Below are 15,175 nucleotides of genomic sequence, written 5' to 3' on the forward strand. Positions count from 1 at the left end.
TATCTCATTGGGGTTTTGATTTGTGTCGTTCTGATGGCTCATGATGTTCAGCATGTTTTCATGTGTTTATCGGCCATTTGTTAACTTCTTTGGAAAAATGCATATTCAGATCCTTTGCCCACTTTTTAAATTGGGTCATTTTTCTTTTTATTATTGAGTTGTAGGAGTTCTTTATATGTTCTAGACACAAGTCCCTTATTGAATCTATGATTTGCAAGTATTTTCTTCCATGCTGTGGGTCATCTTTCCACTTTCTTGATGATGCCCTTTACAGCAAAAAGTCTTTAGTTTTGATGAGGTGCAACTTATTTTTTCTTTTGTTTTATGCTTTTGGTGTCATATCTAAGGCATCATTGCTTTATTTAAGGTCACAATGATTTATGCTTCTACCTTCTTCTAAGGGTTTTAGAGTTTTAGCTCTTTCTTGTAGGTCTTTGATGCATTGGGGGTTGATTTTTGAATACTGTGTGAGTTAAGGGTCCAAATTTATTCTTTTGCAGGTGGCTATCCAATTGTTCCAGCGCCATTTTTTGAAAATACTATACTTCCTCCATTGAATTGTCTTGGCACCTTTGTCAAAAAGTCAGTTGATTGAAAACGTAAGGGAGGGTTTATTTCTGGACTCTCAATTCTATCCCATTGATCTATATGTCTCTTCTTATGCCAGCCCCACACTGTCCTGATTGCAGCAGCTTTGTGGTAAGTTTTGACACTGGGGACTGTAAGTACTCTAACTCTGTTCTTCTTTTTCAGGATTGATCTGGCTATTGAAGGTCCCTTGAATTTCCATATGGATTTTAGGATCAGCTTGTCAATGTCTGCCAGTACGTCAGATAGCATTTTGATGGGAGTTTCACTGAATCTGCAGGTCAGTTTGGGAATTCTTGCCATCTTAACAATAATTAAGTTTTTAAATCCATGAACTTGATGTATCTTTCCATTTATCTAGGTCTTCTTTAACCTTTTTCAATGTTTTTGTAGCTTTCAGAGTCGAAATCTTATACTTCCTTTGTTAAATTTATTCCTAAATATTTTATTTTTTGACGTTATTATAAATGGTTGTTCCTTAATTTTAATTTTTGATCTTTCATTGCAAGTGTATAGAAGTAAGTTGCTTTTTGTGTACTGATCTTGTATCTTGCAACCTTGCTGAACTTGTTTATTAGTTCTAATGCTTTTTTAGTGGATTCTGTAGGATTTTCTATATATAAGATCATGCCATCTGCAAATAGAGATAGTTTTACCTTTTTTTTCCCAATGTGGATGCCTTTTATTTCATTTTTTCCCCTAATTGCTCAGGTGAGACCCTCCAATATAATACTGGGGAGAAGAGGTGATGTTAAGGGAAAAGCATACAGTCTTTTGTTGTTTGTTAGCTGTGGATTTTTTGTAGTTGCCCTTTATCAGGTGGAGGAAGTTCCTTTCTCTTCCTATGTTGTTGAGTCTTTTATTATGAAGGGGTGCTGGATTTTTGTCAAATGCTTTTTCTGTATGCATTGAGATGAGATGGTTTTTGTCTTTTCTTCTAATGACATAGTAGTATATTACATTAATTGATTTTTGGATGTTAAACCCAGGGTAAATCCCACTTGGTCATGGTGTATAATCCTTTTTCTATGTTGTTGGATTCAGTTTAGAGGAAACTTTTTATAATGTAATTCACAGCAGAGAAAGAGATGGAATTTTTACAGCAAAATAAATCCCGGAGGCTGGGCCTGAGGCCAGACCACCAGGCATCTTCCTATCATTTCCGCCTGCACCCACAGGAATCCAGAGCCTGCTTCAGCTCCACCAGGAGGAAGCAATGGCCCTGTATGACTCCACCCAGGAGAACAGAGGAGCTTAAAAGAGGGGAAAGCACAGGAGAGGGATGATGGAATGAGACTTCCTGGAATCCTAGAAATGGACAGCTCTGACAATAAGGATGAAGACTTGCTCATGAAAAGGCTGTTCCTTAATCCCCACCCCAGGTCTTTGCAGAAACCTGCCATCTCTCAGACTCAGCCTCTGGGCTGTCCTGGGACAGGGAGCGGTGTTTGTTGGGCCTTTGCTTTGATGCTGAACTTAACCTGGGGGCCAGGCTATGTGCAAACTCCCTCCCCTCCCCACAAAAAAAAAAAAAAAAAAAAAAAAATCCAGGGAAGAAACTCCATAATAATAGGCAGATGGTATGGCAAATAGTTAAATGCATAGATTTTGATTCAGACATATTTGATCGCAGTCTTGGCTCTGCTCTTAACAGCTGTGTGACCTTGAGCAGATTGCTCAATTTCTCTGAGCCTTAGTCCCTACATCTGAGAAATGGGGATAATTATAGAGCCTAGCTGACAGGGATGCTGTGAGGATTGCATGGCATAATGTGTCCGTCTGACAAAGTGCTTATTAAGGGATAATCGGTGTCTTATTCTGCAATATAAGTGCTGGTAGGAAACAATGCCAGGTCTGCTCTACTGAAGAGCAAGGTTTTTAAGAGACAGAAAAGCTGGGGGCTTTGCTATTTGGAGGAAACTAGCAATTTGCCAACAGAGCTCAAAATGACTGTCTAAAAATCTCCCATCGGTTTCCATTATGGTAAATGATAATTCTTCATCTACTTAGCTCTGAGAAACTGCCTTTGGGCTCCATGCCGCTGAAGAAAGCCCTCTGCTGAGATTCTGGAAGAAGAGACCTCATAGGAATATCTATACCTATGCCAGGAAATATCCTACTGCACTTGGATGAGGCTTAGAGAGTTTGGTGATATTCAGGGTTCATTTTACCAGAGTGAATCCAAAGCCCTCTTATGAAGAGTGGTTATTTTAAATAAAACCAACCTTTTGCAAATGCAGGAGCAGCGGCAGTTTGGGTGGTGGGTAGTGAGGGAGGAGAGTTTGGGCAGGATTTGCAGCACTGTACGGGAGGTTCCCCAAGGATGTAGGCACCTGAGCCTCGGGGGAGAGCCCTGGGCTGGGGATGGGGTGGGGCAGTCATTGGTTTGGGTGTGATTTTTCAAGCCATGAGATGGTGCCCAAGGAGGGCAAGGGGAGAGAAAGGGGCCGCAGGCCTGGGATGGAAACTCAAGGAGACACAGAAGACACAGAAAAAAGTGTTGGTGGGGTATGAGGAGGCCAGGGCTACGGAAGCTAAGGGAAGGGAGAATTTTACGAAATAGTGGAATTTAACCATCTTGAACATGGCATAAAGGGAGAGCAAGTGAACCAAAGTGTTTGTTGGCAAAATGGATGTCAAAGAAAAACTCCTTGAGAGCAGTTTCTAAGGAGTTTGGAAGGCAGCAAACAGATGGTGGTGGGTTGAGGAGTGAGCGGGGATGGTGACAACGGACTGGTCTTTTAAGAAGCTTGATGGAGAACAAAGCAGACGTCAGGGGTGACTGGGAGGTGCGGGGCGCATGTGGGAGCTGCCCAAAGGCTGGTGGAAGCAGGACTGATCCCAGGGCCCCAGTGACGCTGGAGACTGCCACTCTGTGTGGTGAGAGACATGCTTGTGTGGTCTGAGCCCATCCCCGGCAGCCTAGTTGCCATGGTGATGGTGGGGCCGTCTGCATGTTCTGAGGCAGATGATATTGCTACCTGCACGTCCTGAAATGGCAGGGACACCTGAACTTAATTAGCCTGTTTGGATAACAAATGTTGATCCTGGGCCGCATCTAGGGTGACATCCTTGCTGATGGTGAGGCGTAGTCTCATTAGGAGGGGGTGAGAATGAAAGGCGAGTCTGTTCAATCAGCACTCCCCGGCACCCGGGCCACCCCTGTCCCAGTTCAGAGGCCTGTCCATTATGCACGAGACCCTGGCGCCCATCCATCACACCAGCCAACATCCCCACAGTCACCCGGCGACCTCCACAGCCACTGCCTCTATGGCCGGTCCTGCCAGTCCCCGCAGGGGGCAGTCTCAAATTAGGGCTTAGCATCCACACAGCAATTTCTGTTTGCTGTTCCGCAGTCAGCCTCCACAAAACCCTACTGCAGCCAGCTCCAGCAAAGCAGGAGCGTCCCTCATGGAGGCCTGTTGCGACGTCGGGAAGGCTCCTGCTCGATGGAGTGACGAAGGGTAATGGTGCAGAAAATGCCGCCGCAGGCTGTCTGGTCTCATTCTTTACTACCTTCGCCTCGTCCACAGACACCTGCCCGGCTGAGTGTGAGCCACAGATGGTGGAGAGGATGCTCCCAGGAGGAGGATAAAGGAAGTGGGCTGCGTCCAGGTGTCTGTCTGGGCGGCTGTTCCTGAGAGTGGCCGGGGTGGGGCCTGCTGGGAGCTTGGACATTGCTGAAATTCTAGAGGTGAAGAACTTTTCGGGGTGTGGAGGACAATGGAAGAGGATGAGGGTGTGGGTAGGAGTGCAGGAACTCTGGAGCAGGGCACCTCATCTCTAGGACCAGAGGGCCCCACAGGCAGTTTTCAGGATGTGGTCTGGAGTGGCCCGGGGGTTGAGGAGGTGTGGGGGGCAGATATGGGTGTCCACGTTGTGGGTGGAAGCACACAGGAAGGTAGAATGCCTGGCACTCAGGGGCATCCCAGCTGGGAGCGCCGTCCAAATGGGGAGAAGGGCTTGGCCTCTGCATTCAGACAAACCTGTTTCTGGGTCCCAGCACTATCCCCAACACACTGTGGCTCCCTTGGAACCTCTGTCCTCTTGTGCAAAACAGGGGAAGACGGCTTCCTTCCCAGAGTTGCTGGAAGCTTCCTTGACATAGGAGTTGATAGGAGTTGTACCCCTGGGAACCTCTTCCTTTTCACAGCTGTCCTAGGTGTTGGTCCTGGGGTCCCTGCACCAGGGAGCTCAGCTTCCCAGGGCAGAGCCAAGCTCAGTAGCCATCGCGGCCAGCCTGGACTTCTTTCTTGCTTTGCTGCTGATGACTGGGTGATGCTCATACATTTCACCACCTTGGGAGCCTTAACCTAAAGGTTGAGGCATCAAGCAGGGAGTAAGTCACTGTGAGTGAGACTTTTTTTCCAAAGGGAGATTCTGGAATCCCTCCAATGCAGGCGGCAGCCACTGGGGGGCGGGGGGGTCTGTGTTGTAGCTGTGGGTGGTGGGCTTGGCAGCCTCCTAGTTTCTTTGCAGATGGACCTTCTTCTCTGTGCCTCAGTGCCTTTGGGATCGTGGAACCTTTGGGACAGAGGCTGGACCATGGTAGAAGGAAGGCTGTTGGCTTTCCCAGGGGTGGCCGAGTGAGCAATGAGAAGCTGGTTGTGATGCCTCCGGCTCTCCTGTCACCTGTGCATGCAGGTGCTGCCCTTGGCTTTTGGTGGCCACCTTCAGAAGGCAGGTGGACAATGCTCCAGACAGCTCCAGCCTTGGTGGCTGAGGGACTTGGTAAGAGCCCAAGTCAGAGGCTGGGTGTGGGGAAGGAGACCGGAGGTGGTCCAGCCCTGACCCCGGAATTCCAGGAAGGCAGCAGGGGCAGCCTGAGGGGCAGGACTTGGGGGGGGGTGAGCGGGGACACCTCTTCCCATGTACTGCTGGAGGAGGCACTCAGTGACCACCCCCCCCCCCCCCCGCAGCTCTGTCTCTGTGGGATGGCTCAGGACGTTTGGGAACCCAAGGAGCTCTTCTGTTTGCTGACCCTCAGGTGTTCGGGGAATTATCCAGGGAAGTGATTCATGCTCTTCAGCACCGTTAATTTCCCTGACAGATGACAGACTCTTCTAATGCGGAGCTGGACAGAACAAAGGTCCGATTTGTCCACTGCAAAGACTCTGCCACCAAAGGCCTTCATTTCTTACCGGAATAACGCTAGCCCATGGCTATGTTTGTGGGAATCGGAGCTTGGGCTGAGTCTCTTGGGATCAGCAACAGTAGGGCCGGGCCAGGCGGGAGGCCTTTGCCAGCCGCCTGCCTTGCACAAGGCCTCCCTTTGTGGGAGGTGTCTGCCGAGCCCGTATTTCATTCCCCACCATCAGCCCTGCCCCCAGGGCTCCTCTGGCTCTCTTACAAATGAGCATTTCCCGTTCGCCGTGTTCCCCACAGACCCTGGGGTGCAGACGCTGTAACTGCTGATAGCAAAGCCACAGCCTGAGGGGGTCGTGGCAGAGAATGCTAGGGGCGCCCCAGGAGCTGGAGGCTGTGCTCTCTGGAACCCTTTAGTTAAGTTGTTAAGGAAGTGGGTGCTCAGAGAGGTTGAGTTACTTGCTCGCAGACACACAGCCTGCTCAGGTGAATGGCAGAGTGAGCCCGGAACCCACGTCCCCTGCTCCCCAGGCTGATGACCAGTGGGGGCGTGAGGAGCGCTTGCCCATTAAGACAAGGTTTCTGATGACGTCAGGCGTGTGACACCTTGGATTACGCACGCCCCGCACGCCTCTTTAGATTTCTGATCTGGCTCATAGCAACGCCTGCCTTCACGTGTTCATACGTGGGGACTTTCGTCAATGTAGCAACTTGGCCAGCAGAGGGAGCGAACTCCCAGATTCCCGGATTTAATAATGAATGAGTCCTCTTAAGAGTTCCTGAAATGACAGGGCAATCAAGGCTCATTTGGGGAAGAAAAGATGGAGCTTTCATTCTTTATCCAAATCATCTCTACCTGCTAAAAATGATGTATAATACATAAGGATCGAGAGTGATTAAAATCCTTATGAATTTAATCAGAAATTCACAGTTAACCACTATTTGCTTTGGTGCAAATTGATGTGGAATAACAATCATGTGTATCTGCAAATTTTTTTTTAACTTGTGGGAAATTTGCTGGTGATTTGTGGGGGGAAGTTCGGGGGAGGGGGGCCTTCTAAAGGAGAGAAACGAAGGAAGGAAGCAGTTGAGAGTGGGCTCCCCAGGGGCCCCAAATGCAGGCACTTAGCAGTTCTGTCGAAGGTCTTTGTTCATAAATTTCAGGCCTTTTCTATTTATTATTATGAACAATAGGAAATCCTAATAATAACTCCTATGTGTGCCATTTGCTTTAACCAGGGAAAATTCTCTGAATTGTTTCTTACCTCTGAGTCACATGTTTGGGTCCAAAGCTCCTCCTCCCCCTTCCTTCCATAATTTCCTTCATTTTTTTCCCTTAAATTATTCCTCATAAAATCAGACCACTGAAGTTTTTCAAATACAGACATGTATAGGGCAGAGAGAGACGGCTGCCCCTTCATTCCCTTCCTCCCTTAAAGAAGACGTTTTTGAAAAGTGAAGACAGTCCCCGGTAAGAGTCCCCTCGGAGGGGGACAGAAAAGGCCAAATGGAGAAAGATCTAGAAGCCCTCACCATCCTTTCTGCACTGGGGACTTTCTTGTAGAAGGTTTTTTCTGTGTCTCCGATCCATACCACGGAGGGCTGGAGCTCCCGGGCCACCTGCAAGGAGAAGGAGAGACTTGGCTATAAATGCATTTCTCTCTTGGTCCCCAACAGACAGCAGGACTTGGTGGCTCCCCGAGACGGCTCCGGGGGGTCGGGGGGGCCTGGAGGGGCTCCAGGGCATGACCGCACCCCTCCTGCACAGCAGGGCAGGGGCACCACCCTGTCTCCTCTCCCACCTTCGGGGTGGGACACACACCCGCACTGCCCATTCTGCCCTCGGACCCGGAGCCTCAAATTAGTTTGGCTTGAAACAAGCCAGTCGTGTTCTGCTGCAAACAACTGGGCATTTGGGCCTTGAGTTTTAATTACAGCCTACTTGCTGCTCCCAGGTTCATTCAGACTCGCTCATCACGAGAAAAGCTGTTTCAGTACAAGGGGCCCCCGTGACGCTATTTGTTCGCCGATGTGCGGCTGAGCCTTTGTGGCCGAGGTTTTGCCTGGAAGGTGGCTCTGAGCCCCTCCACGGCGGGCAGGGCTTCGTGCCAGCGCTGGGCCTTACTGTGGGCCTGTGAATAATTGCCACTCACCGAACAATCTCTTCAAAGCGCCCCCACGATAGCAAAGTTCGGGTATTTTTGCAACAATTTGTGCTTTGTGCAAAATTGTGACAGATAAAAGCCGTCTCCGGCCACAGCAAATATAGCGTTATGTACTCCTATTTTTGTATTTCTTAAACCAGCATTAAGTCAGCAGGCGTGAGTTTTAACCAAGCCAGGCATTTAATAAATGACGGAAAAATCACTAGGTGCACCATGGCCATGTCCGTTCCTGCAGCATTAGGTGCCGGGGGAAGCGGATTACGCACGCTTGAAGACAGGAGTGCGTGGAACTTGATCCTGGTGCCAGTCTGACCCCTGGGCCGTGTGCCTTCACGGCCCCACGCTCACCAGCACGTTCAGAGAGGAAGCAGGACTAGCCGGCCGCTGTCTGGCAGGCCTTAATTTTTAGACACAGAGCCAGAGAGTTTAAGAATCCAGGATCGCAAATTGTAATCCCGGTTCCTAGGTGGCGTGGAGGGGTGTGATCATCACGGCGAGTCAGCGAGCGGCCGTGTGCTGGCCGGGGCCACACGCGTCACACCGTCAGGGCCAACGCTGACGCAGCATGGAACCAGCACGCCCTCCACCTGATGACAACTCGTTCACGCTACGGCCCTGGGCGGCAGGTGCCACTCTGCTCAACCAGGTTTTAAAGATGGTGAAACTTAGCAGGAAGACGTGAAGGGACCTGGTCCAAGTTCACACAGCTGGAGAGTGAGTGGCAGAAGCAGGACGCAAGACCAGGCTGCCGGCTGCAGAGTCCGCTGGAAGCACGGCCATGCCCACAGGTTCCCTCCTGTACGCAGGCCAGACCCTGGGGCCCCCTCCGCAGCTGTCCGTTCTCTGGGCTCCTTGCCGTCGGCCCCCCGACTTTACAATGTGGCCGGCCTGCTGCAGAGGGCGGGCTCCACGGAAGCATTGTTCTGCTAAAAGCTATTTTAAGTCCAAAGCTTCCCTACTTCCAGCCCCCAAAGAAAATAAGAAAATGAGATGCTGGGTTTTAAGCTTCTTAGAAAAGAGACACTTTATAATGACAAAGGCAAAATCTTATTCTTTTCACGCCCTCTGAAAAATCGTAGCTTCGGAACAGAAAGCAGCAGTTTTCACATAAACCGTTGTCTACGGTCTTTGGCTAATCGTGTGCTCGCCGGGGCAGCGGGCCTCCCCCCTCCCGTGTCCACTTGGCAAGCTGCAGGTTTCCACAGCCTGCTTTTCTTAATGGGAATTGCACATGTGAGCACCAAGAAATTCCGTGTGACTTTTCTCCTTCTGCTTCTAACCAAGTAAGCCACACCGAGGGTCCTGAATGCAGGAGTCTCCTTAGCTTGGGATAATTTCAACACCAGCCGTCTTACTTCCAGCACCTGATTTAAAATTGTTTTGGTCACAGTGTTGCAGCTAACAATTGTCCCGTGAACTTGTCTGCGCCGTCGGAGCTCGTTGGGAAATTACGCACTTTCTGTAAGTTTGCACCTGCACCTGTTAAGGAATGGCTTTGACAGGACCGTCCACCTACTTTGGGGCCCATGGGGCTGTGTGGAGGACCTTGGTGGGGACGTGGTTTGGAAGGGCTCAGTTCTTATCAAATGAAGCAGAAGACGTTTCCCCAGCGAGTGCTTTGACGATAACAATACAAGGAATAATCGTGTGCCAAGTGCCTGGATCTCCACGCCATCATTGCTATCCTCACTTGTCGTGTGCCCCATCCCGTGCCAAGCACGTCCCAGCATCTCCCCCTTTATATACGAGGTCACTGCTGGGGGGGTCACATGTGCACCAGCACTGGAGAAATGTTGGAACCCGGAGTCAGACGTGGGTCTGCCTGACCCCCCCCCGGACCTTCTATTAACCTGGAGTCACACGGCCGTGTCCCCATGGTAGACAAGATGCCCGGTCAAAAGCATCTCATTCCCCTTAACCCATTTCCTTCTCTGTCCCCTGTCATTCCAGCAGGAAGAACTCTAAAACCATTACTGTCTTGTCCTCCTGAGCACGCATTTTCCATTTTCCTGAGCTTCCGCAGTCATGAGCTAGCCGGAGGACACCTGGCAGCCCTGCTCAGCTCCGGGGAGAGAAGAGAGGCACGGAAACTGGGCACCCCCATGCGGACAGCCTCTCCCACTGGGAACCATCTAAGGGATGAGACTTTTCCTTGGAGAAAAGAAGACTCAAGGGGGAAACGAGCTGTTTTCAAATAGTCAAAAGGCTGTCGTGGGAGACAAAGATTGGCTTTACTGTTTTGAGCCCAGAATGAGAGCTGTTCTCACATGTCTCCCTTCATTAGTGCTTGCGGAGGAGCTCTGACGTGCCAGGTGCTGTGCTCAGTGCTGGGCTCCCTGCCCTCTAGGCCCTGCCCGTGGGCAGGGAGGGCAGCTTGTGAGGGGGGCCAAGGAAAATGGGGTGTCAGCAAGGATCACTAATGACAGAAAGAAGGAGATGTGGGTCAGGCCGGCGACCAGGAATGGAGATCACAGATAAAGGTTAGAGCAGAGCTTCTAGTGGTCTCTAGAAGATCACAGAGCCTAAAGAAGGGGACGAACTGGCCATGCTGGGGACAGGAGCCAGGACACAGGGCTAAGTGTGCCCTCATGGGGCTGCTCAGGGTCACAGAGACATCACCAAGGCTGTCACCATGCTGTGGAGCTTGCTTTTATCCTGGAAGCTGTGGAGAGTCTGTAAGGACTTGAATGAAGAACTTTGATCCTAGTCGTGTTCTAGAAAAATCCCTCCGGTGGGTGTGTGAGGCATGACGGGCTGGGCAGCTGTTCCCGGGGACCTGGGAACATTGTTGGTGGGCATGTGGGAATGGATGGTGGGGGCTCACAAGTGACGGAGGAGAGTGGATGAGCCCGGCACGGGCTGTGGGGTAGGGCCAGGGGTGAATTCAGGCACCTATTCAGCAGGAAGGCTCAGGCTGAGAGGGAAGAGCAGTGCCAGAGAGAACAAAGGGCACAGAAGAGAGAGCCGTCCCCTGAGCCCAGGGAGGTCAGAGGCGCAGGAAGGCAGTGGGCAACAGTGGCCAGTGTTGGCCCGAGGGTTTGGCATTCTGGAGGCCATTGGTGGCCTTGGCAGGGCATGGAGGGGACAGAAGCCAGGTGACAGGGGGCTGAAGTGTGAATGGCCAGAGACTGAGACAGAGAGCGTTCTTTCAGAAGGATGGGGAGCATGGAGACCTGAGGTGGTGCGGGATGGGAGGGGAGTCAGGAGAGGACGACCCTGGAGGGAGCAGGGCTGTCCCCCTTCCCTGGGGAGAGGCGGGGACGGATGGCTGCTGGCTCAGGCTGCACGTCTCTGAGACTAGGGATATTTGCAGATACTAGGGGCAGACAGATCAAACTTTGAAAACATGGAAATTCGTGGAAATTTGGTCCTTTCTTATTGTTACTGCAAAAGCAGTATTCATTAGCAAAATTTTCAGAATACATATTCAGACACATAGACAACACTTTGCCTCCTCCGTTCAAGTGAATCGTCAAGCATCTCCTGTCTTTACAGACCATCTTCGACGCGCATATTTGCCAAAATGAGATTGTGCCTCAAACACTGCATTACATTCTGGGTCACCCAATATGAAATTTATTTCTCCAACATGATTTTAACATGAAGTCCCATAATTTACTGAGTGAACCTCCTGTTTCTGAACCTTTGGGAGGTTTCTGCCTTCTTACAAAATTAAACAGTTTTGGGGGCACATGACGGGTCATTCCCTTAGAACGAGGCCACACCCGCAGCTGCTGGGTCTCAAGGCTTGTGTTGTTCACGTTTTCGCCCACATTGTCAACCTGCCCTCCTGGAAATTCTCTGCTTACACTCTCTCCAGCCCGTAGGTAAGTGGATCTGTTTTTCTACATGCCTCTCCTGAACAAGTATTAACAATAAAAAACTCTTTGCCAATTTGTTAATGAAAAATGGTATCCTTTGCTCTTTTAATTTTCATTTAGCAATGAAAAGCCTTCATTTAAATTACCCACAGATAGTTTGAGGTCATGGGCAATTAGATGTAATTAATTCATAATTGAACTTTTCAGAAGTTACACAGAACAGTTCACTCCAGCTGCCGGTAGAGGGCTCTTCAGCCCTGTCAAATATAACTGCAGGGCTTCGGTTAGTGTCAGTTCAGGCATGAAGGCGAATTTCCAGCAATGAGTGTTTTTTTCCAAATTCTGGGGAGCTCTATTAAACAATTAAAGACTTCTCCTTCCATGTGAGTTTGATGGCTTTGATCTTTTGTAATCTCTAAAGAAACGCTGTCAGACATTCACCATCAGAATTAGATTCTCCTGGGTTACAATATGATGGCTCCTCGATGAAAACTGTGTCCAGCATGCTTGGATTACTAATATGATTTGCCCAAATGACTCCTGGAAGCTTTGGAAGTTCTCTCTGAAAATGTCCTATTTTGCTTGCCTTAGAGAACCTGATGAAAAATCAGCTATTTTTCCCCCCTAATGGTTGAGTCTCAGTTTTCCAAACAGAAAAGAACCACCCACTCATGCATCCAACCATCCATCCATCCACCCACCATCCATATACCCACCCACCCATTCTCCCATTCATCCACCCACCCACCATCCATCCAACCATCCATCCATCCATCCACCCACCATTCATATACCCACCCACCCATTCTCCCATTCATCCACACATCCACCCACCATCCATCCATCCATCCATCCATCCATCCATCCATCCACCTACCATCCATCCATCCATGCACCCATCATCTATCTATCCAGCTACCTACCCATCCACCTTTCCTTCTTTCCTTCTATCTTCCCATCCATCTACCCACCCATCATTCCATCTATTTACCCTTCCTTCCTTTGTCTATCCATCCATCAATCCAGCCCTGTACCATCCACTCATCTACCCACCCACCCACTCACCCATCCTTCCTTTCATCCATCCATCCATCCATCCATCCTTCCAACCATTTGCTGTGGTGTGATCAAGCTGTGATGTATCAAGCTCAGTGGTAGGAGACAGGAGGGTCTGGGGACTGAGAAACAAGGTCCCTGCCTGCATAGAGTGTGTAGTTTCTGTGTCTGAATGGGAATTGCTGGGCACAGACAGACAGCTACCAGTGAGTTGCTGCCATGCTGGGGAGGAGTTGGAGAGGTGTGGGTTACTCGGGGAGAGGGGAGGCTCATGTTCCCAGACTGGACTCAGTTGGATTCTGTTTAAGTACTTAAAACATGAACACATTTTGTTCTGTATTTCCACTATTTAAAAATATTTAAAATTTCAATTTCCTTGCATTACCTTTTATGAGATTGCAGAAATTACTTCAAGTCCTCACTGGGTATTAGCTGGGAAAAACCATAAATGATACTCAAAAGAATTGTAGAGGTGTACTAAAGGGTCAGGAGCCCGGCTGGGCTGACCCTGTATGGAAAGGAAGGTAAACTGAGGCAGAGGAGAGGACCAGGAAGGAGCCAAGATACAGGTCCAGTTGATAGACTGTGGCAGATGCCGTGAGGGGAGTTGGGTCAGCGCTAGCCATAGGAACACATTGATGTTATTGCTGATTATCGGGCTGTATTCAAGGGGAAGGTGTCTGAATGCTGGTAGGCATTAGGCTTACAAGTCACCTGGACTTCCCTTTGGAACTCCTTCTCCTCCCCGGCTCACTCCCAGCCACACCAGGGCTAATGGCTTCATGCCAAACTGCACTGACTGAGCTGACCTTGAGCAGCATAGCCCATGTGCATGGCTCTCCTCAACTTCCCATGGCACATTCTGGCTGCATCCAAGGCCTTCCCTGCTTTAGGTGTTTCCAAATTGGTTAATAATCCTTTAATACCTGTGGATTGACCCTGATCCTAGCCCATCCCCATGAGCCTTCCACGGAACAAGAGCAGATGGACACGGTGATTCACAGTGCACAGAATGCCTGCACATCCTTAGTGACAGACAATGCTCGGGGCATCCACGGTCTGGGGCCCTCCCTCCCTGCAGAGTCCACTCAACCCTCCGTGGGGATGTGGAGACACTCTGTCGCTTCAGCTCAGTTTTGCTGTGAACCTAAAACTGTTTTAAAATATAAAGTCCACGCTAAAAAAAAAAAAGGTTCTGATGTGCATGTGCACTCCCTTCCTCAACCCGAAACCATCTCCATGCTGCAGTGAAAGGTGACCTGGCCTCTGATGGCAGACCCATTCAGGACTTAGGGTCACCGGCCCCTTCCTTCTGTTATTTTCATCCCTGGTGCTGCACCAGAGCTCCTAAATTCTGTTTCTGTCCTCTCCCCTCTCCCCTCCCCTCTCTCCCTCTTCCCCTTCTTTCAAGGGAGTATCTCTGTGTTTTGGGGTCAGGTGTAGTAGGTGTTTGCTTTATCCTGATTGAATTCCACCTTGTGAAGGTGATTCCCATAGTTATTACATTTATTACATATCTGTATGTTTGAAAAAAAACCATCCACAAACAGCAACAATGTCTTTGTTTGGGTTATTAATGTTTGAAAAAAAACCATCCACAAACAGCAACAATGTCTTTGTTTGGGTTATTAACCAGGAGTGTAAGTTTCCATGAGCTATAGAAACATAATTGGTTGGGCTCTCCATCACCTGACTCCTGGACCAGCTGTTTATACCAGCACATCTGGGCAAGATCCCTTGGCATGCGGCCACAGGCTATTGGCTGTGAGCCCAACGAGGAGCCCCTGGTGGGTGGTGCTAAGGCATGAACAGCATCCTGGCTTCTTTTTGTCCAGACATGCAGGTCAGTATGGGCCACGTGGCCTGGATCCGCCACTGCCGGGTGTTGGGGGGCAGCCTCCCTCCAAGTCTGGCCCTCACTGGAGGAGAGGGAGGGCTCAAGGACCACAGGGAGGAGAAAACATCTCTCCCAAGACCCGGAGCACGAGACAAGGAATTCTCTGCCTGATCTGCCTCCCTGGCTCTGCTGGCCTCCCCTCGGCCTTCTCCTGGGAGGACTGGAGGCTCAGGAGAAGGGGGTGCTGGACAAGGGGGAATTGGAAGTCGTGGAAACCCGCCGGGGTGCCAACAGCATGTGGGAGCTTCCAGTTCCTCACCTTCTCACGCTGAAGTGTCCCCAGCTGACACTTTGACCCAGAAATGCCCTTGCCCTTGGGTCACCGTGAGGGCATGGCAGCCACAGGCTGGGCACGACGGAGGCTTCTCTCCCTCAGCGGCCCGTCGGGAGCCATGTTCTAATGTAGTTTTAGTCAGATTAGGCACTCTGAGCCTCACTTTTCTTGTCTGCAAAATGGAGACTTTAATTCTTGCCTCACCAGGGATTGGTGCAGTTAAAAAGGAAAGTGTGTGTAAAACCCCTTCGCATGTGCCAGACTCCAGGCCAGAGGAGAGTCCTTCCTG

The 15,175-nt window shown here is 50.0% G+C and overlaps 1 protein-coding gene and 1 long non-coding RNA gene across 2 annotated transcripts in view; one reads left to right on the forward strand and one right to left on the reverse strand.

The window, feature by feature from the left end:
• LOC118535527 (uncharacterized) overlaps window positions 1-15,175 on the forward strand; it is a 91,512-nt gene that overhangs the window by 34,145 nt on the left and 42,192 nt on the right. Inside the window, exon 3 of the long non-coding RNA XR_013446806.1 lies at window positions 754-868. This is a non-coding gene — a long non-coding RNA (uncharacterized LOC118535527). The remainder of the gene's footprint in view (window positions 1-753; window positions 869-15,175) is intronic.
• DRC11 (dynein regulatory complex subunit 11) overlaps window positions 1-15,175 on the reverse strand; it is a 145,368-nt gene that overhangs the window by 14,110 nt on the left and 116,083 nt on the right. Inside the window, exon 16 of the mRNA XM_078070013.1 lies at window positions 7,207-7,293. Coding sequence (XP_077926139.1) covers window positions 7,207-7,293 — 87 coding nt within the window. The remainder of the gene's footprint in view (window positions 1-7,206; window positions 7,294-15,175) is intronic.

The sequence above is a fragment of the Halichoerus grypus genome, chromosome 4 (genome assembly GCF_964656455.1).
Source record: "Halichoerus grypus chromosome 4, mHalGry1.hap1.1, whole genome shotgun sequence".
NCBI classification, from domain to species: domain Eukaryota; kingdom Metazoa; phylum Chordata; class Mammalia; order Carnivora; family Phocidae; genus Halichoerus; species Halichoerus grypus.